Below are 24,369 nucleotides of genomic sequence, written 5' to 3' on the forward strand. Positions count from 1 at the left end.
AAACTTAAAAGCTTTTGCACAGCGAAGGAAACCATAAACAAGACCAAAAGACAACCCTCAGAATGGGAGAAAATATTTGCAAATGAAGCAACTGACAAAGGATTAATCTCCAAAATTTACAAGCAGCTCATGCAGCTCAATAACAAAAGACCAAACAACCCAATCCAAAAATGGGCAGAAGACCTAAATAGACATTTCTCCAAAGAAGATATACAGATTGCCAACAAACACATGAACGAATGCTCAACACCGTTAATCATTTGAGAAATGTAAATCAAAACTACAATGAGGTATCACCTCACACCAGTCAGAATGGCCATCATCAAAAATCTACAAACAATAAATGCTGGAGAGGGTGTGGAGAAAAGGGAACCCTCTTGCACTGTTGGTGGGAATGTAAATTGATACAGCCACTATGGAGAACAGTATGGAGGTTTCTTAAAAAACTAAAAATAGAACAACCATACCACCCAGCAATCCCACTACTGGGCATATACCCTAAGAGAACCATAATTCAAAAAGAGTCATGTACCACAATGTTCACTGCAGCTCTATTTACAATAGCCAGGACATGGAAGCAACCTAAGTGTCCATCAACAGATGAACGGATAAAGAAGATGTGGCACATATATACAATGGAATAGTACTCAGCCATAGAAAGAAACGAAATTGAGTTATTTGTAGTGAGGTGGATGGACCTGGAGTCTGTCATACAGAGTGAAGTAAGTCAGAAGAATAAAAACAAATACCATATGCTAACACATATGTATGGAATCTAAGGGAAAAAAGTGTCATGAAGAGCCTAGGGGTAGGATGGGAATAAAGACACAGACCTACTAGAGCATGGACTTGAGGATTTGGGGAGGGGGAAGGGTAAGCTGTGATGAAGTGAGAAAGTGGCATGGACATATATACACTACCAAACATAAAATAGATAGCTAGTGGGAAGCAGCCGCATGGCACAGGGAGATCAGCTAGGTGGTTTGTGACCACCTAGAGGGGTGGGATAGGGAGGGTGGGAAGGAGGGAGACGCAAGAGGGAAGAGATATGGGAACATACGTATATGTATAACTGATTCACTTTGTTGTAAAGCAGAAACTAACACACCATTGTAAAGCAATTATACTCCAATAAAGATGTTAAAAAAAAAAAAAGAAACGCTGCAGCAAGGTAGAAGGATAAGAGATGCTTTCATTCAACTCTATCTTTATTGGCTTTCAAATTCCATCTGGAGTTTTAAAAAATGAGCAATTGTGCCGACTGTCGATAGCTTTGCAATCATCTCATAATGACCCAATCGTGAAACGATTTAGCAATACTGCTGCTAATTGCATTTGTGGATCTAGCAATTGGGTAACTAGTTGGTTATTACTCATTCCCCAAGAGCCATACACATCGCGTTACAGGAAGCTAATCTTAGAAATACTTGTTAACTTCAACGATAATTACTAGGTAATTGGCTAGAACACGCCATTGTGAATTTATCCAGAATATGCCAGGTAATTATCTGGTCTTATGTTCCCTGTAAAATAAATCCAGGGTCCAGAAACTGTTCCAGTTCGTTGGCTATCATCCAACCATCAACCTCTGCCAACCAATTGCACGAATGCGAGTGATTAATCAAATTACTCAAATATTTGGTTTCAAACTGAATGTTCAGATAAGAAACCTGGGTGGCCAACAAGTGGACGTTGCTGAACGGGAGAGAGGAGGGCACTCAGCCGCTCCCTAAGATAAATATATAACGACACAATAATATGGAATAAATGCCACTTCTTTGGGGCTCATCTGGCTTCTTCAAACAAAATACCAAAACACTTCAGAGACCAATTATATGTCCCAAAGCTGCAGAGTCTTTATCATGGTGCCAGGAAAAGGCTGCGCTATTTGTGAAATATGCAGGCAGTTACGGTGCTTGGGGAGGGGGACTCAGAATTTTGTATGTAATAGAAAAGGGGCTGCCAACGCAGCTGGCTTGCAGGGGGAGCAACACATTTTCATAATGACCACTCTTTTTTCAAGGATGGCTGCTGACTGAATCCATCCATTTCCAATTAGCCAGCCCTTGGGAAAGAGGGGAGGGAGGCTTGGGTAACTGGGTTCCACTGATACCCCTGAAAAAGTCAGAGGCCGGGAGGTCCTTAGAGGCTCTAGGCAAAGGAGAAGAGATGATGGATTTCAAATTTCTAATTTGGGGATTTGAAGGTGAGGGTCAGAAGGTGAGGGGCTGACCAGAGAGAAAGTTGGGTTAACAGACTGGTGGGAACAGTAGGCAGAAGGCCAGTGGTGGAGGAAAGACCACCTTCCAACCAGACTTGTGCACCTCAAGTAAAGGACCGTTGACAGCCTGCTAATATAGATGATACATACTAGAAAGGGGAAAGAAAAGGGAGCTAAGGGTCTTACATGCAGTGGTAGGTGGTAAGAATGGCCACAGACTGTCTCTCTCCCTGCATCCACGTTCTTGCAACATGGCATTGCAAATCCTCCCATCCAAAGGCAGACTCTGTTCTCCATGCCTTGGATGGAGGTTGGCCACGTGACTTGCTGTGGCCAATGGACATCAGCCAATGCAACGCAGACAGAGATGTGAAAGGCACTTGTCCAACAGGGCTTGACCTCTTGTTGTCTTGCTGCATTTGGAACCCTGAGACCACCCATGGGAATGAGCCCAGGCTGGCCTGTTGTGGGGATGAGAGGCTGTGTGGAGAAGAACCGAGGCACCCCAACTGACAGTCTGCCAACCAGAAGACACATGAGTGAGGGCGTCTGAGACTGACCAGCCCTCAGTCTGACCAGCCAGAGGACCACAGACACATCCAAGAGCCCAGCTACTGAGCCTGGCTCAGCCCAGAACTGTTTGCAGACTAGAAAGAAACTGTGACTTTGGGGTATTTGTTACTCAGCAAAAGCTTACCGATACACTCACCGAATCAGGACAGCTCAGCCCCTGAATATGATCTGGGCTGATTATTTGAGAGCCACTTCTGGTCCTGTGTAGAGTTGAGAACCGCCAATTTCTACCCTGGTTTAAGGAGGGTTGAAGGGCCATCCTTAGATCTCTAGTCCTTTGCAAGCACTTACCATTTGACACATGGGTTCCAGTCAACCCACCAACTGCATGATCAATGGTGAAAGACAATAACACACCTTCTACCGATCACCCAGGTCTTACAAATGGACTCAAAAAGGCTTTGTATGGATCACAAGGGAACAGAGCAAAGACATAGCAGCTCTTCCCTGAGCCCACAGCTCCCACTATGGCACCTGCCAAAATGTGAGGCTTGTGTATTTGGGATCTTATTGCTTGGGTTGAGAATAAGAATGAGAAGGCTCCTAATGGACACTTGGCATCACAGGACACACCAAGAACACTGCTGCTGTGGCCAGTCCTAATGCAACAGAGGAGCAAAGGCCAGAGTTAAAAACACACCAAAGGATTGTTCCACAACTGTTCAACTGAAACCAAAGCTGTTTTTCTTTCAATGCCTACAGGTTAAAGAGAGCAAGTCCAAGAAAGTTCCTATCACGTGACATTTTCTTAATGTCAGTTCTCTGTTAACTACCCCTTTTGTGCAGCTATGGACCATGGATCCTGGATATTTAAAACAACCATGGTAGAGTTCTACATAAGTAGAACTATTTTAATGAAAGTTTTAATGAAAGCTATTTTAATGAAAGCCAGAGCAAGTCATCAGAATGTCAGTCCAGGGGTCAACAAACTAGGGTCTGCAGGCCAAACCCAGCCCATCGCCTGGCTGTGTTAATAATGTTTTATTGGCACACAGCCACATACAACCATTTACATCTTGTCTGAGGCTGCTTTCACACTACAGTAGCAGAGTTGAGCAGTCACTAGAGAAACTGTATGACCCGCAAAGCCAAAAATACTGTTGGGCCCTTTAGAGAGAAAGTTTGCTGACCCCTGATTTAGCCTAATCCGTTCAATTTACATTTGGAGAAAGTGAGTCTCAGAGACGTTGTTTCACAAATATGGAGCACAGGCGGGTTTAGAATCAGCCTTTCTGACTTCCCACGTGGTGCCCGCTCCAGGGCACCACTCTGCCAAAGAGTTCTAGCATTAATCGTATTTTCTGGACTCTCAAACCTTAAAACCGTATGAGTTGTGATTGGTAAAGCCAGAGACTCTCTATTTACCAGAATGTTGAATTCACCAGAAGCCGCACTTCTCAACGCCGCCGGAAGCAGAGCTTTGGGAATGAGCGCACGGGCGGGGGCCCCGGGCGGGACTGACCTGGTGATGATGGCCAGGTGCGGCGGGCTCATGCAGGCGCCCATGAAGAGCACCACGTTCTCGTGCCGCGTCTGCCTGTAGGCCATCACCTCGCGCTTGAAGGCCTTGAGCTGCCCCTCATTATCCCTCTCAATGTCGATCAGCCGGATGGCCACCTCCCCGTGCCAGCGGCCATGGTACACCTGCCCGAAGCGGCCCTTTCCGATGAGCTCGCCGATCTCCAGCTGCTCAAAGGGGATGTCCCACTCCTGAAGGAAGATGCTGGTCTGGCTGGCCTTGCGCGGGAAGCTCCGGGCCGAGAGGAGGGCCAGGTTCATCTCCTCAAAGTCATCCTCCGATGCCTCGGCCTCGTCGTGACCCTCCTCGTTCTGCGGCCAGAGGGGGAGAGGGGTCAGTTCCCACCACTGCCCCAGCTGCCCGCCAGGTCCCACTGTGGCCTACTGTGCGTTTTCGGCTGGTGCACACGTGTCTCTCTATTTGCCCAGGTACCTCCTGCCTATCACTGTACTGCAATGAAGGAGCTGAAAGGGAGATCCTGGCAATCCATCCCTCTTGTGCTAAAGGGAAACTGAGGTTCAGAGAGGGGAAATGCCAGGAGGACCACGTATTCCGGTTTCCCATGATTTTGTCCGTTTGGGCACTGAAAGTCTCACACTTGGAAAACTGGCAAACGGGGATGGTTAGTCCCTGTGGGAAGTGCCTAGCTCTGGTCAGGCAGCCAGGCTGAGCTAGGATTAAGATTCATCCTTCTTAAATCCTAGTATCTGATGCCCTCCTACTCGACCATGATGTTTTGACTTGCCTGATTATTTATGTGGGAGTAAGAAAGATGACAGGCTGAAATACGGGTACACCATACACCTGCATATAACATGTGACAACCCTCGACATGGAGGGCCTTTGCTTCCCCAGGGAATTTGGAATTGACGAGGCAGAAACTGAGAGATGTCAGAGCTACTCAGCACAGGCCAGAGGCCTGGGGTTCCTGTGCAGCTGAGATACAAGAGGGAGAGGTAGGGCTTCCCTGGTGGCGCAGCGGTTGAGAATCCGCCTGCTGATGCAGGGGACACGGGTTCGTGCCCCAGTCCGGGAAGATCCCACATGCCGCGGAGCGGCTGGGCCCATGAGCCATGGCCACTGAGCCTGTGCGTCCAGAGCCTGTGCTCCGCGACGGGAGAGGCCACAACAGTGAGAGGCCCGTGTACCACAAAAAAAAAAAAGAGGGAGAGGTTAACAGAATGAGCCTAACACTCAGACCAAATGAGCTGGAATCTGGCCGCTGTGTGACCTTGGGCAAATCACTTCACTTCTCTGGGCCTTCTTTTCCTCATCATAAAGTGGGGCTAATGACATCTTCCCCTGGGGGTGGTGTGAGGTTTTCAATAAGGCGAAGATCTGTTGAGTTCTTTGCACAGACCTGACCGCCTGTATGAAACATCCACTGGGATGGCTTAGAAAATGCAGATTCCTAGGCCCCGCCCAGATTTTCTGAACCAGAGTGTCATAAGGTCAGGGCCAGGAGGGATTTTCAGGGGCTTGGAGTCTGACAAGACAGCCGGAGAAGGTGGCCCCTTGGCTGGGTACAGGTCTCTCTGACCCCAAACCTGAGCAAGCTGTCCCCAGTGGCACACTCAGGAGAAATGACACAGGAAATACACCTTCTTTCACGGTCATTTTCCAACTACCACAATGGTTCCAGAAAAGGACATGATTTTCTCTAGAAACCCTGACTCCACTCCCTTTAGTTCAGGACAGACCAGCAGAGCCGAGGAGTCAGGGCTCTGGTTCTCACCCCGAAGACTTCATTTATTCCTCCAGGGGCTCTGGCAGGTAGGACGAAGCCCCAGAACATTCTCAACACCCCGCCAAGCCAATGTCCCTGAGGCTCCTGTCTCCTCCTACCACGTGTTCTTTAGAAAGCAGTGGGGCACATCCCCCTTGGTACTCACCCAGCCCTGAGCTGAATTTTCAACTAAGAACGCAAATCACTTGCCAACTTCTGCACAGTTAGCTTTTCCGTGATGCACACCATATAACGGCCCATTAGGCTCAGTGCCGGGAGGGGCCGCCCGCTCGTTAGTCGTCCCGGAGTTAGAACAGCCATCAAACAGGGCCACTGCACCCCCAGCCCGCCCCAAGCCCTCTGCGTCATCAAAGACATCAATCGGCTTTGCCAAGTGGGTAGCCCCCGGAAAAAGTGGCTTCCTTGCTCTCCGGTTCTCACCTCTGAGGTTGGCTCCACTTCAATTTGAAGTAATGGATTTCCTTCCAAGCTTTAAAGAAAGAAAAATAAACGTGACCCTCAGGTGAGAAGATGGGTCCATGCATTGACTTGATCCACGTAAGAAATGTCTTAAAATGAGAAGTCCTCACCACCAAGCCTTTTCCTCCAATTTCACTTCAATGCTTGTGTCTAGAATAGTCCATAACCTTGCCACCAAGAAGTGGTGTGCAAGGACATTGTCTTAAATAGATTTTCTGGCCTGCTCAGGATTCAGTTTTCTTTGTTGGTTTCCACTAATCTAGCAGTTTCCTTATAAACTGGCCTAAATGCCATGGATGGCAGGATCCTTAGAGCTCTAGGTGTTTCCTAGGAAAGAATGAATCAGATCTCTACAGTTCTGAATCTTTTGGAAGGATCCTAGTGTTCATTTGGTTTTTTGCTCCTTTATTCATTCATTCATTTGATTAGAATTATGTGCCAGGAACAGTACCAGACCTTTAGAGGGATACAGAGTTGAAATTGACCTGGCTTCCTGACTTTAAGGAATATTTATATTACTACTGTTGTGCAGAAAGGCTACAAGTAACAAGGGTTGAAAGTTAGGTATGTGTTGAATAAATGGAGGGTGTGGACATTCCCAGGAGAGAGGATTACTGGATATATTTGAAAGTTAGCAGTGTTTTGAGTTGCACCTTGCCAATCTCGTTCAGAAGACACGTGCAGGGTGAGAATGAGGAGGAAGCCAGACCGTATTGGAGTGGAAGACACGGGCGCGCGCGTGTGTGTGTGTGTGTGTGTGTGTGTGTGTGTGTGTGTGTGACTCAGGCATTCACGAGCTTGTGAGCTGCAGCTGTGTTCTGAGTACGGGAACAAGCTGCGTATGGGTGCTGGGGGCATAATGTGAGTGCTAAGTGTCCAGCGAGGACTGCGTGGGTATTATGGAATGTGCTCTGTGCAGGGGTTGTTCTGTGTGCGTGTGAGTTGGGTGTACATACTGGGGATGCTGGGGGAGGGGGCGTGCCATTCTTGACGGTGTAACTGGTGATGTATTGGGGATGTGTGGGCGTGTTGGAGCACATGGTATGTGATGGAGATGTGGGGCACCATATGTGTTAAAGGATTTGGGGGGAGTGGGTTTTTAGAGCAGAGGATGCGTTTACGGAGTGAGCTGGAACTGGTAGGAGGAAGGGATCACAGTGGCCACCACACCCCTTTCCTACTTCCGCAGTGGAAGCTTAGCAGATTCCCCCAACCCATCTCCTCATTTGAGGGGGACCTCCCCTATCTTGACCCTCAGACCTCACCCAGAAAGCTGCTGACCCTGCAGACAGAGTCAGTCCACTTGCTGGAGGAGGAGTGGTGAGGGGGAGTCTGGAAGACTGTAAGAACTCAAAGGAGAAAGAAGTAGCGTTTGCCATCCTATTAGCCAATAATTTACAGTACAGCTTGGGAAGGCAGAAACCACATCATAACAGCTGACATGCTGGAAACCTGACGCACTGGGGGAGATTTGGGTGGAACAATGCAGCTGGAGTCCTTCCTCACGCCCAGCAAAATGGACTGCTCACCTCCGCTTGCATCAAGGCGTGATTATAGCAGCCGGGGCTATTAAATGATTTCCCTTCTGCAAAGAGTCAGTTCCCATCACTCCACGCACATTTATGCAGATTGCAGGCACTTATTGACTCCGTTTTTCACTGGCACTCCCTGACTCTCAGTTAATAACCTGGAGTTCATCTTGCACAAATTGTGGAATTGGTTTATGTGCAGCAGAGAAATGATCTGGAGCTAGATGTCAGCACAATATCCCTAGGCAAGTTGCTGCTCCTTTGATTTCAGAAGTTTACCATTTGGGTCTTTAACAAAGGCTATAACATGGGTCAGAAAGGAGGGAGCAGCTAGGGTAGTCAGAAGAAAAACCAAGTAGGCAAAAAATGTGACTTGGGAAAGAAGTCAAATCAAAATCAGGTCCCTAGCATGCCCCAGACTTGGGTCACAACCAAAGAAGTTAAGGAAGGTGATTTCACTTTGGCTGCACAAGCAATAGACCACCTGGAAAGAGGGTCTGTATCTTAAGGATGCTAAAGACACCACACACAAAGATGTTTGTTGCAGAGTTGTTTACAACAGTGAGATATAGGAAGATGTAAGGTCCAGCAGTAGGGAAATGGTTAAGGAAATTATTCTGCATCGATATGATATTTTACATTCATTAAAATCAACGTGTATGAAGAGCCCAGAATAATATGAAAAAATGTGATGTTATAGCATTAAGGGATAAACAGAGCAGGATGGAAATTGCATATAGTGTGGACCACAAGTATGTAAAATATGAATAGAGCACACTTCTAAGAGTGGTGCAATTATAAGTGATTATTTTTCCTTTCTTTTTTTTACAGAATAGTCCAAATTTCGCAAAATTAGCTTATTTTATTTTTATAATGTTATAAACCAGGGATCAGCAAACTTGTTCTGCAAAGGGCCAGGTAGTAGATATTTTACACTTTGCAGGCCATACGGTCTCTGTTGCAACTACTCACCTCTGCTGTTGTAGTCTGAAAGCCTCCATAGACAGCACATTGTGAACAAATGGGCATGGCTGTGTTCCAATAAAACTTTATTTATAAAAATATGCTGAAAGTTGGATTTGTCCCGGCTGTAAGTTGCTGATCCCTGGTGTAAACCTAAATTATCCTTTTTAAAAGGGGGATAATGATGTCGAATAATTGCCTTTTCATTAAGCTCTAGCTATTGCCTGGGGGAAGTGGTCTTTCTGATCATAGGAGGGTCTGGGGGTCTGAAGGAAATGGTCTGGCGCCTGGAAATCACACCTGATCGGCAGGGCCAGGGACACAAGGCAGAAGTGACTCAAGGGGATGGGTACTGTCCCTCTCTTGGCCTGGGCTGTCACTCTCTCTCTCTCTTAGCTTGAGTTATTCCCTTGTCTCTATGGCCCCCTCATACTTCTCCCCCGCTTCCCACCCCATCAATTCCAGGAGAAGGAAGAAAGAAGACATGGACCCTGAGCAAACTGAAGGGCCAGGGCAGGGGAAAAGGTCTCTGTTCCACTTACATTGGATTCGAGGTCACTGGATGCAGGATGACCTGGGGCGCCCGGGTCGGCGTCTCTGGCACCGGCACCACATCTGAGAGTCAAAGATTAGACAATAAGAAACCAAACTCGGGGTCCACAACCACCCCCAAAAGCCTGATTCCCGGGAGATGCTGGCAGCTGAGAACTTCTCACCAGACCATGAGTCCCTGGGGCTGCCCAATCCCCTCTCTCCCTTCCCTGGCCACTTGAATTTACCTGCCTAGGTGCACGAGTGGTCTAGACGACATCCTGAACAAACTTTCCCACTGTCACCTGGGGGCTGCCGGAGGCCCTAAGCCTCTGGCCTGAAGCACCCGCTGGATCCTCCTCACTCCTGAGTCCCCTTTGGGATGATGAGGCCACTTGGTTTCACGTCTCCCGGCGCCCGATTCAAGCCCCTTTGACCATCTCTCCCCTGCCACGTGGTTCTAGACCCCTCCTCACCCTTGCCCATCCTTGCACTGCAGACCACCCACTCAGGCCTTCCTACTGTGCTCTGGGACCTCGTCGATGCCATTGTGCCCTTGGACCCCGCACCCTTTCCTCCTCCACCTCCATAGCCAGTCGCCAGCCTGTGGTCTGGAGAGTCCACCCCATCCTCTTGGGGCTCATTCGCCCTGGCAACCTTCGCCTCCATCCCCTCCAGCAGCTGCCACGCCTCAGAGGGCTTGCTCGGGAGGCACTGAGCGCACATGAAACTCACCTGGGAAAATGAACTGCTGCCTGTATTTGTAGTAGTGGGACGCTTGCGAAAGAAAGAAAACATCACAGTGAGCGCTGCCCTGGGTGGGCCCTTCAGGTAACAGATGGGGCTCCTGCGGCCACCTGTGGTTCTCTGCCCACCCCTGAGGTTTCCAGACTTCTGCAGACACCCCGAATTCCAAGGGACTGAGAACATGTGTAAAGAAGCCAGAAGCATCCCAGCCAACCCTCCCACTGACACTGCCTGCAAACTGAGCACCCCAGCTCAGAGAGCCGTCCTGAGCACAATCCCATCGTTGTTAAATGCGTAAGGACACACACGTACGGAGAGAAAAGTCTCTAAAGCCATAATCTAACACAGTACTCTTCTCCCTTCTGGCAGAGCCATGACAGTGGCTTAAAAAAAATCTTTTATGACCACAATAAGGTATCACCTCACAACTGTTAGGATGTCTATTATCAAAAAGACAAGAAATAACAAATGTTGGTAAAGACGGAAAGGAAAGGAAACCCTTGTGCATTGTTGGTGGGAATGTAAATTGGTAGAGCCACTATAGAAAACAGTATGGGGGTTCCTAAAAAAATTAAAATTAGAACTACCATATGATCCAGCGATTCCATTTCTGGGTATATATCCGAAGGAAAAGAAATCACTATCCCAAAGACATGGAAGCAACCTAAGTGCCCATCAACAGACAAATGGATAAGGAATAAACACACACACACACACACACACACACACACACACACACACACACAATTGAAAACTATTAAACCAAACTCGGGGTCCACAACCACCCCCAAAAGCCTGATTCCCGGGAGATGCTGGCAGCTGAGAACTTCTCACCAGACCATGAGTCCCTGGGGCTGCCCAATCCCCTCTCTCCCTTCCCTGGCCACTTGAATTTACCTGCCTAGGTGCACGAGTGGTCTAGACGACATCCTGAACAAACTTTCCCACTGTCACCTGGGGGCTGCCGGAGGCCCTAAGCCTCTGGCCTGAAGCACCCGCTGGATCCTCCTCACTCCTGAGTCCCCTTTGGGATGATGAGGCCACTTGGTTTCACGTCTCCCGGCGCCCGATTCAAGCCCCTTTGACCATCTCTCCCCTGCCACGTGGTTCTAGACCCCTCCTCACCCTTGCCCATCCTTGCACTGCAGACCACCCACTCAGGCCTTCCTACTGTGCTCTGGGACCTCGTCGATGCCATTGTGCCCTTGGACCCCGCACCCTTTCCTCCTCCACCTCCATAGCCAGTCGCCAGCCTGTGGTCTGGAGAGTCCACCCCATCCTCTTGGGGCTCATTCGCCCTGGCAACCTTCGCCTCCATCCCCTCCAGCAGCTGCCACGCCTCAGAGGGCTTGCTCGGGAGGCACTGAGCGCACATGAAACTCACCTGGGAAAATGAACTGCTGCCTGTATTTGTAGTAGTGGGACGCTTGCGAAAGAAAGAAAACATCACAGTGAGCGCTGCCCTGGGTGGGCCCTTCAGGTAACAGATGGGGCTCCTGCGGCCACCTGTGGTTCTCTGCCCACCCCTGAGGTTTCCAGACTTCTGCAGACACCCCGAATTCCAAGGGACTGAGAACATGTGTAAAGAAGCCAGAAGCATCCCAGCCAACCCTCCCACTGACACTGCCTGCAAACTGAGCACCCCAGCTCAGAGAGCCGTCCTGAGCACAATCCCATCGTTGTTAAATGCGTAAGGACACACACGTACGGAGAGAAAAGTCTCTAAAGCCATAATCTAACACAGTACTCTTCTCCCTTCTGGCAGAGCCATGACAGTGGCTTAAAAAAAATCTTTTATGACCACAATAAGGTATCACCTCACAACTGTTAGGATGTCTATTATCAAAAAGACAAGAAATAACAAATGTTGGTAAAGACGGAAAGGAAAGGAAACCCTTGTGCATTGTTGGTGGGAATGTAAATTGGTAGAGCCACTATAGAAAACAGTATGGGGGTTCCTAAAAAAATTAAAATTAGAACTACCATATGATCCAGCGATTCCATTTCTGGGTATATATCCGAAGGAAAAGAAATCACTATCCCAAAGACATGGAAGCAACCTAAGTGCCCATCAACAGACAAATGGATAAGGAATAAACACACACACACACACACACACACACACACACACACACAATTGAAAACTATTCAGCCATAATAAAGAATGAAATCTTGTCATTTGTGACAACATGGATGGACCTAGAGGGTATTATGCTAAGTGAAATAAGCCAGACAGAGAAAGACACACAGTATGATCTCACTTACATGCAGAATCTATAAAAAAACAAACTCATGGAAACAGAGACCAGATCTGTGATTGCCAGAAGGGGGGAATGGGGATAGGAGAATTGGGTGAAGGTGGTCAAAAGGCATAAACGTCTAGTTATAAGACAAATAAGTCCCGGGGATGTGATGTACAGCATGGCGGCTGTAATTAACAATACTGTACCGTCTATTTGAAAGATGCTAAGAGAGTAGATCTTAAAAGTTCTCACCACAAGGAAAAACAATTGATAACTATGTGAGGTGATGGATGTTATTTTGCAACAGATACATATATCAAATCATTATATCCTTAAACTTATACAATGTTGTATGTCAACTGTATCTCAATAAAACTGGAAAAAGTCCTTTATGTGTTTCTTGTGTTTTTCCAATTTGCTGCATTGAGCATTGTATTAGTTTTCTTATTGCTGCTGTAATAACTTACCATAAACTGGATGGCTTAAAACAGTACAACTTTATCCTCTTCGAGTTCTGGAAGTCAGAAGTCTAAAAACAGTTGTAAGGGGCTAAATGAAGGTGTTGGCAGGACTGATTCTTTCTGGAGGCTCCAAAGGAGAATCCACTCCTTGCCTTTTCCAGCTGTAGAGCCCGCCTGCATTGCTTGGCTCACAGCACCATCACCCTGATCTCTGCTTCCGTCCCGACATCGCCTTCTACTGTCTTTGACCTTCTCATCTCGCTCTTATAAGGATCCTCATGATTGCATTTCGAGTCCACCCAGATAATCCAGGGTAATCCTTCCACCTCAAGATCCTTAATTTAGTAACAGCTGCAAAGGTCTTTTTGCCGTATAAAGTAACATATTCACAGAACCCAGGATTAGAGTGTGGGCCTCTTTGGGGGGACCATTATTCTACCCACCACAGGCATGAATTAATTTCCATATTTAGGGGAAAATCATATAAAAGAAACTTCCTCAAAGTCACTGCTCGTTCTCTTACAATTCATTTTACTTCCAGTCTGTTCACTGGAGGCCAGTTGTTCTGGACATCGCCAATGTTTCCAATGTTACCACGATTCCAGTAGGTGGAGGACCTGGACCAGGGAGTACAAGGGGTGTCAGGGGTGGGGGACAGCTCACACAGAGTTTTATAACCTCAAGTAAAGGCAGTGAGCAGGGATCGGATCAGATAGGAGTCTGAGTTGGCGAATATACTTCCGGAAACAGTTTTATTCATTCAGCGACAAGCTGGCTCACCAAGAATTAGTACAGTGGTTCCAAGCCTGGAGCCTAGAAGCTGATCCTGTAGGGTTGAATTCTTGTTCTTCCTTGATTGCTTATAAAAGCTGCAGCAACTCTCTCCACGTCTCAGTTTCCAGATGTGTAAAATGGGGATAATAAAAATCTCTCCTTCATAGGGCTGGGCTCATCATGACAGGAGATAAGAGTGCATAGAAAGTGCAGAATCAGGATTAGCTGATCTCTTTCTAAGCTCTCTTAACTAACAGACAAGCATGCTTTATAATTCATAGACAGTCAGATAGTTTCAGAGAGCTAAGTCATTAGCTGCCCCTGAGGGAGCAGTTGATTTATAAATTCCCCCTGGGATGGAGAGTAAGTCCTGGCATCTCAGGATCCCAAGCACCTGGTTTGGTGCCTTGCACCCAGGGGGTAAGCTGCTCACGTTTGTTGAATCACTCAACTCTCTTTTAGCACAGCAATTCCCAAATATCTCAGCTAGTTGGAATTGAAATGGATGCATTTTTGATTCTGGAAAATGAAGTGCCTGGGCTGGGAAGCAACTCATTCGAGGTTACAGAACAAAGTTTTAAAAGAAATCCAACCTCCATGATGTCAGGGACCTTTCTTCCATTAGATAACTTAGGTTTTTTTCACTGCAGGCAGACATTTTGTTAGTCAACAAGGGGCTAAAATTAAAAGAAGAAAAACTACCTGGGATTGTCAAGAGACTTAGTTGATCTCTTCCCTCCCCAACTGGGACTGAGGAGTCAGTGTCTGCAGAAAAGGTTAGCTGGCACTGAAGTGTTCTTTTAAGGAGGCGGGGCTGGTGATGGAGAGAAGGCACCACTCTGAGACGGGACAGGTGTCAGGCAATGGGACACCTGGCAAATGCCTCCACGCTCAGAGCCAGCCTCCGCCTGGACCCCTTCAAGTGCCTGATAACAGCTCGTTCCTGATGACCGGAAGGGAGAGACTCTTGGCCAGAGGAGGAGGGAAAGGGCGCTGTGAGTCCTGCCTGTTCTTGCTGATAACGGACACCAACGAGAAGCAGGTCCAAGGGACAGCAGATGAACCCAAGTGGCTCCTGGCTCTCGGGCATCAAAGAGGACCCAGGAACTGGGAGGCTGCAGATGACCAGAGGTCCGAGAGACAAGAAGGCCACTCTGAAGGCTCTTCCACTCTGAAGCCCCCATTCCCTCCCTATGGGCTCCCCAGAGAGCAGCCTGAGTGGTCATCTGAAAGGAAGGATCTAGGAGGAAAGAAGAAAGATCAAAATATCCCCTGCCTAAACCTTGCAACTGCCTCTCAGTGTGTCTTAAATACAATCTAAATTCCTGCCAAGCCCCACAAGGCCCTGCCAGGCCTCAGCCCCGCAGCTCTGAGTCTTGCTCGGTGCCTTGTTTATGGCACTCCAGCCATTGGGACATTTTTTTCCAGCTCTTTCCCGTGGCAGGGGCTTTGCATGTGTTCCCCTCTCTTTGCCTGGACAACTCCCCACCAGCCCTCTCTGGCCAGTCTTCAGAACTCAGCTGCCTCTGACCTTTCAACCTAAACTTGTTCTCTTCTTGAATTTGCTCATAGCACTGTTCTTTCCCTCCACAGCACTTATCACAACTTATAATCCTATTTTCACGTGTATGTTTGCTCGGCTAACACCTGTCTCTCCCACTAAGCTATAAACTCCATGAGAACAGAGACTGGGACAGGCAGGGTGATGCCCTCTCCCCCACCCCCATCCCTAAGGTGGCCATATTCCAGCCACTGGAACCCGTGACTATGTTACCTTACATGACAAAAGGGACTTTGTAGATGTGATGAAGTTAAGGATCTTGAGATGAGGAGATTATCCTGGATTCTCTGGGTGACCCCTAAACATTATCACAAGGGTCCTTACGAGAGGGAGGCAGGAGGATCCAAGTCAGAGAGAATCACAGGAGATGTGATAACAGAGGCAGAGGCTGGAGTGATGCGATGCCACGAGCAAAGGAATGAAGGTAGCCTCTAGAAGCTGGGAAAAGGCAAGGAAATAGATTCCTTCCTAGAACCTCCCAAAGAAACCAGCTCTGCAAACTCCTTGATTTTGAGCCCAGTGAAACTGATTTTGGACTTCTGACCTCCATAACCATAAGATAATAAATTTCTGCTGCTTTAAGCCTCTAAGCTCATGGTGATTTGCTACAGGAGCAACGGCAAACTTTTACAGGGCATTTCTGGTTTGTGCCTTGCTCCATACGTCATGCCTTGTACAGTACCTGGTGTGTAGTAGACGCTTAATAAATACCCATTAAGGATATCAGAATGGATGAATGCAGTCTGAGGGCCAGAAGACAGTTTAAAGGAAAAAAAAAAACAAACCGCTTTGCTACAGGAGCAACGGCAAACTTTTACAGGGCATTTCTGGTTTGTGCCTTGCTCCATACGTCATGCCTTGTACAGTACCTGGTGTGTAGTAGACGCTTAATAAATACCCATTAAGGATATCAGAATGGATGAATGCAGTCTGAGGGCCAGAAGACCAGTTTAAGGAAAAAAAAAAACAAACCTGCAGCTCTGGGCAGTGCATGAGCCTCAAGTCACTCGTTCACTCACTCACTCAGCAAACATCTCATCAGTGCCTTCAGCAGTGGGCAACTATGATGGGCTTTGGGCGCAGAGGGGTGGATGAAGCAGACTAGTTTCCTAGTCTCATGGAGCTGATGTTCTGAGGGAGGAGACAGACACTAAACATGGCACTAGGTTACGCCCAAGAAAGAAGGCATTTGAACACTCCAGCCTCTAAAACCCACACAATAGTCCCTTACAAAGCCCCTTCATGTACCTTCTCACATCAAATGTCACACAAGCTTGCAAGTTAGACCCATTTTACAGATGAGAAACTGAGATCTAAACAGGGCCAGTGCCATACTCAAGGCCACAGAGGTGGGAAGGGGCAAATCTGGGATCCAAATGTAGCCCTCTTGACTCCATCCTACACTGTGCCATGTCCAACATGGCACCAGGCTTCTTAAGGGAGTGGCGGAAAACAAGGAGGTCCAGCCGACCAGCAGAGCACAATCGCAAATCGCACCGAGCCCGTGGGTGTCCTTCACGTGCCCTGAGGTTAGCAAATGAGCCAAATGACCATTAACCGCACAGCCTGTTTTAGAGAAAGAATATTCTAGATCAATCAATGCCAGGGACATTTTTATGCCTAGGCGTTAGCTTGAATTGTCTTCAGAAAACTCAACGTCTGGCAGGAAACCAGAGCCAAAGCTCCTTTTCCCATCAACAGAGGCTCACAGTCTAGAGTATAACAGGTGACCAGGGCCTTGTATGAACAGAACAGATGCCTGTCACCCGGGGGGAGTTTTGCGAAAACTGCCTAAGACAGAGGGAAGGTCTGGCTGCCCTTCTGGAGGGTCCTATTTTGTTTTCCCTGTCGACATTGCATTTTATTGTTATTATTCAATTATAAAACGGGTGCATATTCCTTGCTCCTATATACATTACAGAAGTGCATAAAAGAAAATTCCTTTTCTTAGAACACCTGCCGTGAAGTCTTGCAGACATCTGTGTGCATATACAAACATATATATACACACACATTTAAACATACATATACAAATATATAAAACCATTTTACAATACATAGGACGTTATTATACCAGTTGCTTTGCACATCACTTATTTTCCACTTAAAAGATATTGTGGATATCGTTCCATGTCAGGATATGGAGTAGCTCTTTACAAAGAGCTACTCCATTCTTTTTAAGGGTGGCTGAGTATTTGGTTATACAGATGTATTAGCGTCTTCAAACACTCCCCTCCTGATGGGCATTCGGGTTGAGTCCAAATTTTTTACTGTTGCCATGAAATCCATACATACAGATGCCCATGCCCTTTGAAAACATTTCTGTATATAAATTCTTCGAAGTGATTTTGCTGGCCCAAGGAATGTACTTTTGAAACTCTGACAGTCAATGCCAAATTACCTAACCCCAAAGTCTAATTTGATTCTAACTCCCAGTACCATGGTATATGGGGATTTCATCTTTATTTCCACAATTGTAGTTAGGCCCAGATTACTTAGCAGTGGTAGCCACGGTAATCTGTTATTCCTGTGTTTATCTAATAATAATGAAAATAGCTCACCTTTGTTGAGCTCTTTGACAAGACAGGTGCTCTGCTAAGCTCTGTACATATATGGTAACGTTTAGCCCTTCGAGGATTCTACAGAGTAGGTACTATTATTATCCCCGTTGTACAGATGAGGGAACAGAGGCACAGAGAGGCAAGCAGTTTGTTCAACATCACGCAGTTATTAAGTGACGGAGCTGGGATTTGAACCCAAGCAGCCTGGCTCCAGAACCCACACTCTTAACTGCTGTTCTAAAGTGCCTTCCCCCAAAGGACCCCTTAGCCCACTCCCCAAAGAGGGTCAGGACACTGTTGGGACCTGCCATGGAATAGATGCAGATCCACTGGCAGGCGAGCACTGCAACTTGGCCAAGACCCCTCCCTGGGGCTCTGACGGAAGGGACAAAGGAACTGATGGAACAGTGACCACCCCTGGTGAGTCAGGTCTCTTGTTTAAAGATGGACCTAGAGTCTGTCATACAGAGTGAAGTAAGTCAGAAAGAGCGAAACGAATACCGTATGCTAACACATATATATGGAATCTAAGCAAAAAAAAAAAGGTCATGAAGAACCTAGGGGTAAGACGGGAATGGAGACGCAAGACCTACTAGAGAATGGACTTGAGGATACGGTGGCAGGGACATATATGCACTACCAAATGTAAATTAGATAGCTAGTGGGAAGCTGCCGCATAGCACAGGGAGATCACCTCTGTGCTTTGTGACCATGAGAGGGGTGGGATAGGGAGGGTGGGAGGGAGGGAGACGCAAGAGGGAAGAGATATGGGAACATATGTATATGTATAACTGATTCACTTTGTTATAAAGCAGAAACTAACACACCATTGTAAAGCAATTATACTGCAATAAAGATGTTAAAAAAAAAAAAAAGATGCCGGCAGTCTTTTGGAGATGAAAAGAGCTGTGGTGCTTTGATGTGTGGTTCTCCCTTAAGAGGTTCTTTCCCACCCCCCTCCCCTCACCCATAAACAAGTAGCAAACAGTTACAGGGAAAATAGCCCTAAGTGTGTGTCTTGGGTGGCAGGTGGTACAGCTCTAGGAAAGAACTCAGCCCCTCCCTCCAGAAATTGGGGGGTCATGGGGTGTCAAAGGGCCTTTTATCCATTCCCCTCCTTCCAGAGAAGTGGAAATGGCTCGGGGTGCTGGTGGGAACCCTCAGTCTACGGAAATGCTGGGCAATTGTTGCCTTGTTGACTCAGGGGCACTTACTGAAATGATTCCAGCTGCTGACTCCCATTATGATCCTTGCTGGCTGCCAGGTGAGTGGCCCTCACACCACAGGTATGAGGCTGCCTCGGGCTTGGACTTAACCAAAAAAATTTCCATGATGCAAGTTTTAAAACACACTCTATCCCTTTGGACACAGCCCAGATCAAAGCAGTGTGGGCAGGTGACGTGATCAGCTTGTCCTCAATGGGTGGTTGTATCTGGGTGTTGCCCAGATGTGGGGTTGGGTCTTCGTTCATTTCCCAGATAGTCTCTCACGGCTGGTTAGGCTTGCAGGTGTGACCTGTGGCTGCGGACCTGGGATTTTTTCCCCCCGCCTGAAGCTCTCTGGCTCAGGAGGAAACCAGCCCCTAGACCAGCAGTGTCCGGTGGGACTTTCTGCAATGGTGGGAAATGGTCTATACCTGTCCAGTATGTGCTGTCCAGTATGGCAGCCACTAGCCACATGTGGCTCGCAAGCACTTGAAATGCGGCTAGTGTGACTGGGGAATTAAAATTTTAATTACACTTAATTTTAATTCGTTTAAATTTTTTTTAAAAATTTACTTATTTATTTTTGGCTGCAGCGGGTCTTCGTTGCTGCGTGCAGGCTTTCTCTAGTTGTGACAAGCGGGGGCTACTCTTCGTGGCGGTGCGCGGGCTTCTCGTTGAGGTGGCTTCTCTTGTTGCGGAGCACGGGCTCTAGGCGCACAGGCTTCAGTAGTTGTGGCACGCAGGCTCAGTAGTTGTGGCTCGCGGGCTCTAGAGCGCAGGCTCAGTAGTTGTGGCGCACGGGCTTAGTTGCTCCACGGCATGTGGGATCTTCCCGGACCAGGGCTCGAACCCTTGTCCCCTGCATTGGCAGGCGGATTCTTAACCACTGCGCCACCAGGGAAGCCCTAATTAGTTTAAATTTAAACAGCCATGCGTGACTAGCGGGTACCATGTTGAACAACACAGACCTAGACTTCGGTCCCAACTGGCCAAGCCAGGCCTCATCCCCCCAGCCTCTGTCTTGAAGTCAGCTATGATGCTGCCAGTATGGCTGAGCTGGAAATGTCCTTGGGGCCCTAGAACGGCAAGTGGGCTGCGCCGGGCCCCGGAAGGGGTAGGAAGACTCTTAGGTCTGGCCTGACTAAGAGCAGAGAGAGAGCGCTTTCTTAAGTCCGAGAAGCCAAAGCCTCTACACCATCTCACAGCCCAGCACATAGTCTCAGGTCAGCAGCCGAGTGCCCTGGAGTTTGCGAGCTGGAAGACCCTTTGGGGTCCTCTCGTCCACCTATATCCTTTCAGAGATGAGAAAACCGAAGTCAGAGGTCACAGGGCAGGGACATGAGAGAGCTGGATACTGCATATCGGACGCCAGCCCGCTCATTCAGAGCCCTGTCTCGATGTCTGGGGTAGGACTCAGAATGCAGCCCTGTTGCCAGTTTCAGCTGATTTAGCTCATAAGACAACGGCCAGCTCCAGAGCCAATGGCTCCCCGTGTGACTCAGACTTAGGTGGAGACCCTGGGTTGCTGAGCCTCTGTTTCCTCATCTGTAAAATGGAGCTGATCGTACTTACATTATGGCTACTCTAAAGATCAAATAAGGTAATAATACGCAGCAACTGCCCTGCATACGGTAAGACTCAATCCATATGCTTCCAACGCATTGCCTTTACGCATGGACTGGCCCGGAAATGGCTCTGGCACGAACCCAGAGCGCCCCCCTGTAGCTTCCCAAGCTTCCCAGGAGGTACCTGGCAGGTTGAGGTTCTTCTGCTGCCTTGTGCACTGCGGAGAAGGGTGTAGGGGAGAAGGCGGCGTGGCACTGGGAGGGAGCGGGGGTGCTGGCGAGGAGGGCGTGGAGGACGTTGTGGACGAGGGATTGCTGCTAGAGTCTGGCTGGTAAGGAACAGGGATGTGGTCCTGCAGGAAGAAAACAGGGCAGGGGGCAGGGGCCGACAGAGAGGCAGAGACACAGCAGTGAGAGTGGGTTGCACAGGAAGAGACCCCAGCCTAGCATCCACAGCATCTCTTCAGTTTTCCTCAACCACCAGATCCTTCCAACGTCCCCCCACCTGCTTCAGCATCGCCACCAGGTTGCATCCAGCTGCAGATGGAACAGCTTCTGGGGTCAAATTCCTGTCCACTGCTTGGAGCCCGGACTGAAAGGTTACCACATAATGAAAGCCATGTAGGCGACAGTCACGCTCCCTGGGCCTCTTTGATTTTGGAAAGTCCCACGCAGAGGTGCCCAGAGTGCACTTCCCATCCTAACGCCTCTCATCCTGAGTGTTTATTAAAGAATCAACAGCCTGACAGCTCAAGAGAGAGTGTGAGAGCAAGCCTGCAGCATCTTCCCTCGCATCTCAGTTGGAACCAGCAATGCCTCTTCCGGCCCTTGAAACTGCCCTAAAGTCAAGAGGAAGATAGAATCCACGTGTGCACCCTCAGAATGGCGCTGGTCGGGGATTTTGAAATGAGATCATCCTGGATTTGGGCGTGGGGGGCATTAAATCCAATGTCAAGTGTCCTTATAAGAAACAGAAAAGGAAAGACACACAGAGGAAAAGGCGATTTGAAGACAGGGGTAGACAGGGGACTGATGCTTCTAGAAGCCAAGAAATGCCAAGGGTTGCCGGAGCCACCGAAGGTAAGGAGAGGGGCAAGGAATGGATTCTCCCTCAGAGTCTCCAGAAAGAACCAACCCTGCCGACACCTCGATCTCAGACTTCTGCACTCCAGACTGTGAGAGAATGTCTTTTGTCTTAGCTATCCAGTTTGTGGTAATTTGTCTTAGCTACCCAGCATCCCCAGAAAACTGTTACAAGCAGAATCCAGAGTGAGGCAAACGCAGATTCAAAATCCCATGGCCACCTCTTCCCCTCGCGTCCTGAACAAAATGATTAACCTCGCCATTCCTCAGTTTTGCCCACTGTAAAATGGGAATAACGCTAGCAAACCTCAGCATCCCAGAAAAGGGGTTCCTGCCTCTCAAAGCCAGCAGAGCTAAGAGTTCTCAGGGGGACCTTAATCTGTTCACTCACAGGACATGAATCATTTGGGCCCTGCAATACTCAGAGGTCCACCGTTCAGCTTGGCTCCAGGTGCCCAAGGATGGTTTTGTGTGATCTGGTTATTTGTCAACAGGTGTGTTTACCTGCCAAACTCCAGAGCTGGTGTAGCAAACGCCAACCAGCTTATGAGGGCGGGGAGCGTGGGGCGGGGAACGGACATTCCCCACCTGGATGCCCAGTGGTATCCCGTGCTCACCCGGTGCTGTGCACGTCCCCCTCCCAGAGTCCACCCCACTCCCACGCGGTCACACTGCCTCCACATCAGTGACTTCCCCTCTGTGAGCTTCAGCCTCTCCCTGTCCTTCATGTGGGCGAAGAACACCCACTGTGTGTGGATCTGTTGCGAAGTTTAAATAAGGTTATGGATGTACCTACAGCCCGAGCACTGCGCTCAGGCACTTTGTTATCAACAAAGTGTAGCGATTATATTGATGACGGCGTTTACTTTTGCAATTAAGCTTTTTATTTGAGATAACTGCAGATTTGCATGTAGTTGTAGGAAATAATAGAGGGATCCCGTGCATTCTTACTTAGTTTTTTCCAATGATAACATCTTGCAAAGCTACGGTACAATATCATGACCCAGACACTGAATTGATACAGTCAAGATACAGAACATTTCCACCCCCAGAAGCGGCCCTCATGTTGCCCTTTTCTGACCACACCCACTTCCCTCTCTCTCCTCACCACCCCTCCCTCCCATCTTTTATCCCTGGCACCACTACCCTATTCTCCGTATAATTTTGTCATTTCAAGAATGTTCTATAAATTGAATCATATAGTATGTAACCTTTTTGGATTGGCTTTTTTCACTCAGAATAGTTCTCTGGCGAGTCATCCAAGTTATTGCATGCATCGATGGATTGTTCCTTTTTATTGCTGAGTGGTATTTCATGGTATGGATGTACCACAGTTTATTTGATCAACCATCCATTGAAGGACAGCTAGGTTGTTATCCTCTGTGGCTCTTGTGGATCAAACTCCTACAAACATTCCTTGGACAAAGTACTCCTATTCCAGGCAAGGTCATGCTCTAGTTCATTCCAGCCACCTTCCACGCAAGACCACCTTGGAGGTAATTCTGATCTGATTTTAGTAGAAAGGCATCAGGAAGCCAGCCTTCTCATTCTATCCTAATTTATCTAATGGTAATTAAATTTTAATGGCAATGCACATGTTAGTATAAGGAATAATATGGCAGTGACATGTGGGCTAAGATTTACGTGGTTGGGCTGTGGAGGCCCCATACAGCCCAATGGGGCACAGGAGGTTTTGAAAGGAAGCTAGGGACTGAGCGTGTCAGTAGAGGGACAAGGGGAAATGAAAGTCAGGCATCTATCCATCCTATCAACACGCTTTTTTGAACTTCTACTCACAGATTGGAAAATTTCAAGAAGTTTCCATAGATGCTCTGCAAAAAAGTCATTATATCAGTTTTAAAAAGTATAAAGGTTTGTACTAAAAACAGCATCCCATTAGGAGGAACTGGCATACAGACTGTGCTCCAATGACACAGCATGTTTAAATGAAAACGTTGGTCCATGATGTACACATTCAAGCTTGACCTAGGCTTACATCACTTCCTCTTCTCTCATCCCTACAATGACTGCCTTAGTGGCATCAAATGGTCGGGCCACAGTTCCCAACACAAACCAGGCTATTTCACATCTCCGAGGCTTCGGATATGTTGCTATTTCTACTTGGAATACCTGCCCCGCCTTGTCCCAGTCTGCCTGGAAGATGCCTATTCTTTCTTCAAAGCCCAGCTCAGACTGCCCCTCCTCTGAGAAATTCCCCTGACCTCTCACTGCACCAGGTCAGCACATTGCTTGCTCCTGGTTCCAGCCCTCCTGGACTAGTCCTGCCTGATACTAGCTCGCTGCTGGTACTAGCCCTGCCTGGTACTAGCTCACTCCTGGTACTAGTCCTGCCTGGTACTAGCTCACTCCTGGTACTAGTCCTGCCTGGTACTAGCCCTGCCTGGTACTAGCTCGCTCCTGGTACTAGCCCTGCCTGGTACTAGCTCGCTCCTGGTACTAGCGCTGCCTGGTACTAGCTTGCTCCTGGTACTAGTGCTGCCTGGTACTAGCTCACTCCTGGTACTAGCCCTGCCTGGTACTAGCTTGCTCCTGGTACTAGTGCTGCCTGGTACTAGCCCTGCCTGGTACTAGCTCGCTCCTGGTACTAGCGCTGCCTGGTACTAGCT

General features: G+C 48.2%; 1 protein-coding gene across 1 annotated transcript in view; it reads right to left on the minus strand.

The window, feature by feature from the left end:
• Positions 1 to 24,369, minus strand: part of KSR2 (kinase suppressor of ras 2) — a 414,563-nt gene that overhangs the window by 55,148 nt on the left and 335,046 nt on the right. Inside the window, exons 10-14 of the mRNA XM_055080456.1 lie at positions 20,844 to 21,012; positions 11,674 to 11,715; positions 9,554 to 9,626; positions 6,481 to 6,529; positions 4,257 to 4,624 (exon numbers count right to left, since the gene is read on the minus strand). Of these exons, the coding sequence (XP_054936431.1) occupies positions 4,257 to 4,624; positions 6,481 to 6,529; positions 9,554 to 9,626; positions 11,674 to 11,715; positions 20,844 to 21,012 (701 nt within the window). The remainder of the gene's footprint in view (positions 1 to 4,256; positions 4,625 to 6,480; positions 6,530 to 9,553; positions 9,627 to 11,673; positions 11,716 to 20,843; positions 21,013 to 24,369) is intronic.

Source organism: Physeter macrocephalus, chromosome 19 (genome assembly GCF_002837175.3).
Source record: "Physeter macrocephalus isolate SW-GA chromosome 19, ASM283717v5, whole genome shotgun sequence".
Taxonomy (NCBI): domain Eukaryota; kingdom Metazoa; phylum Chordata; class Mammalia; order Artiodactyla; family Physeteridae; genus Physeter; species Physeter macrocephalus.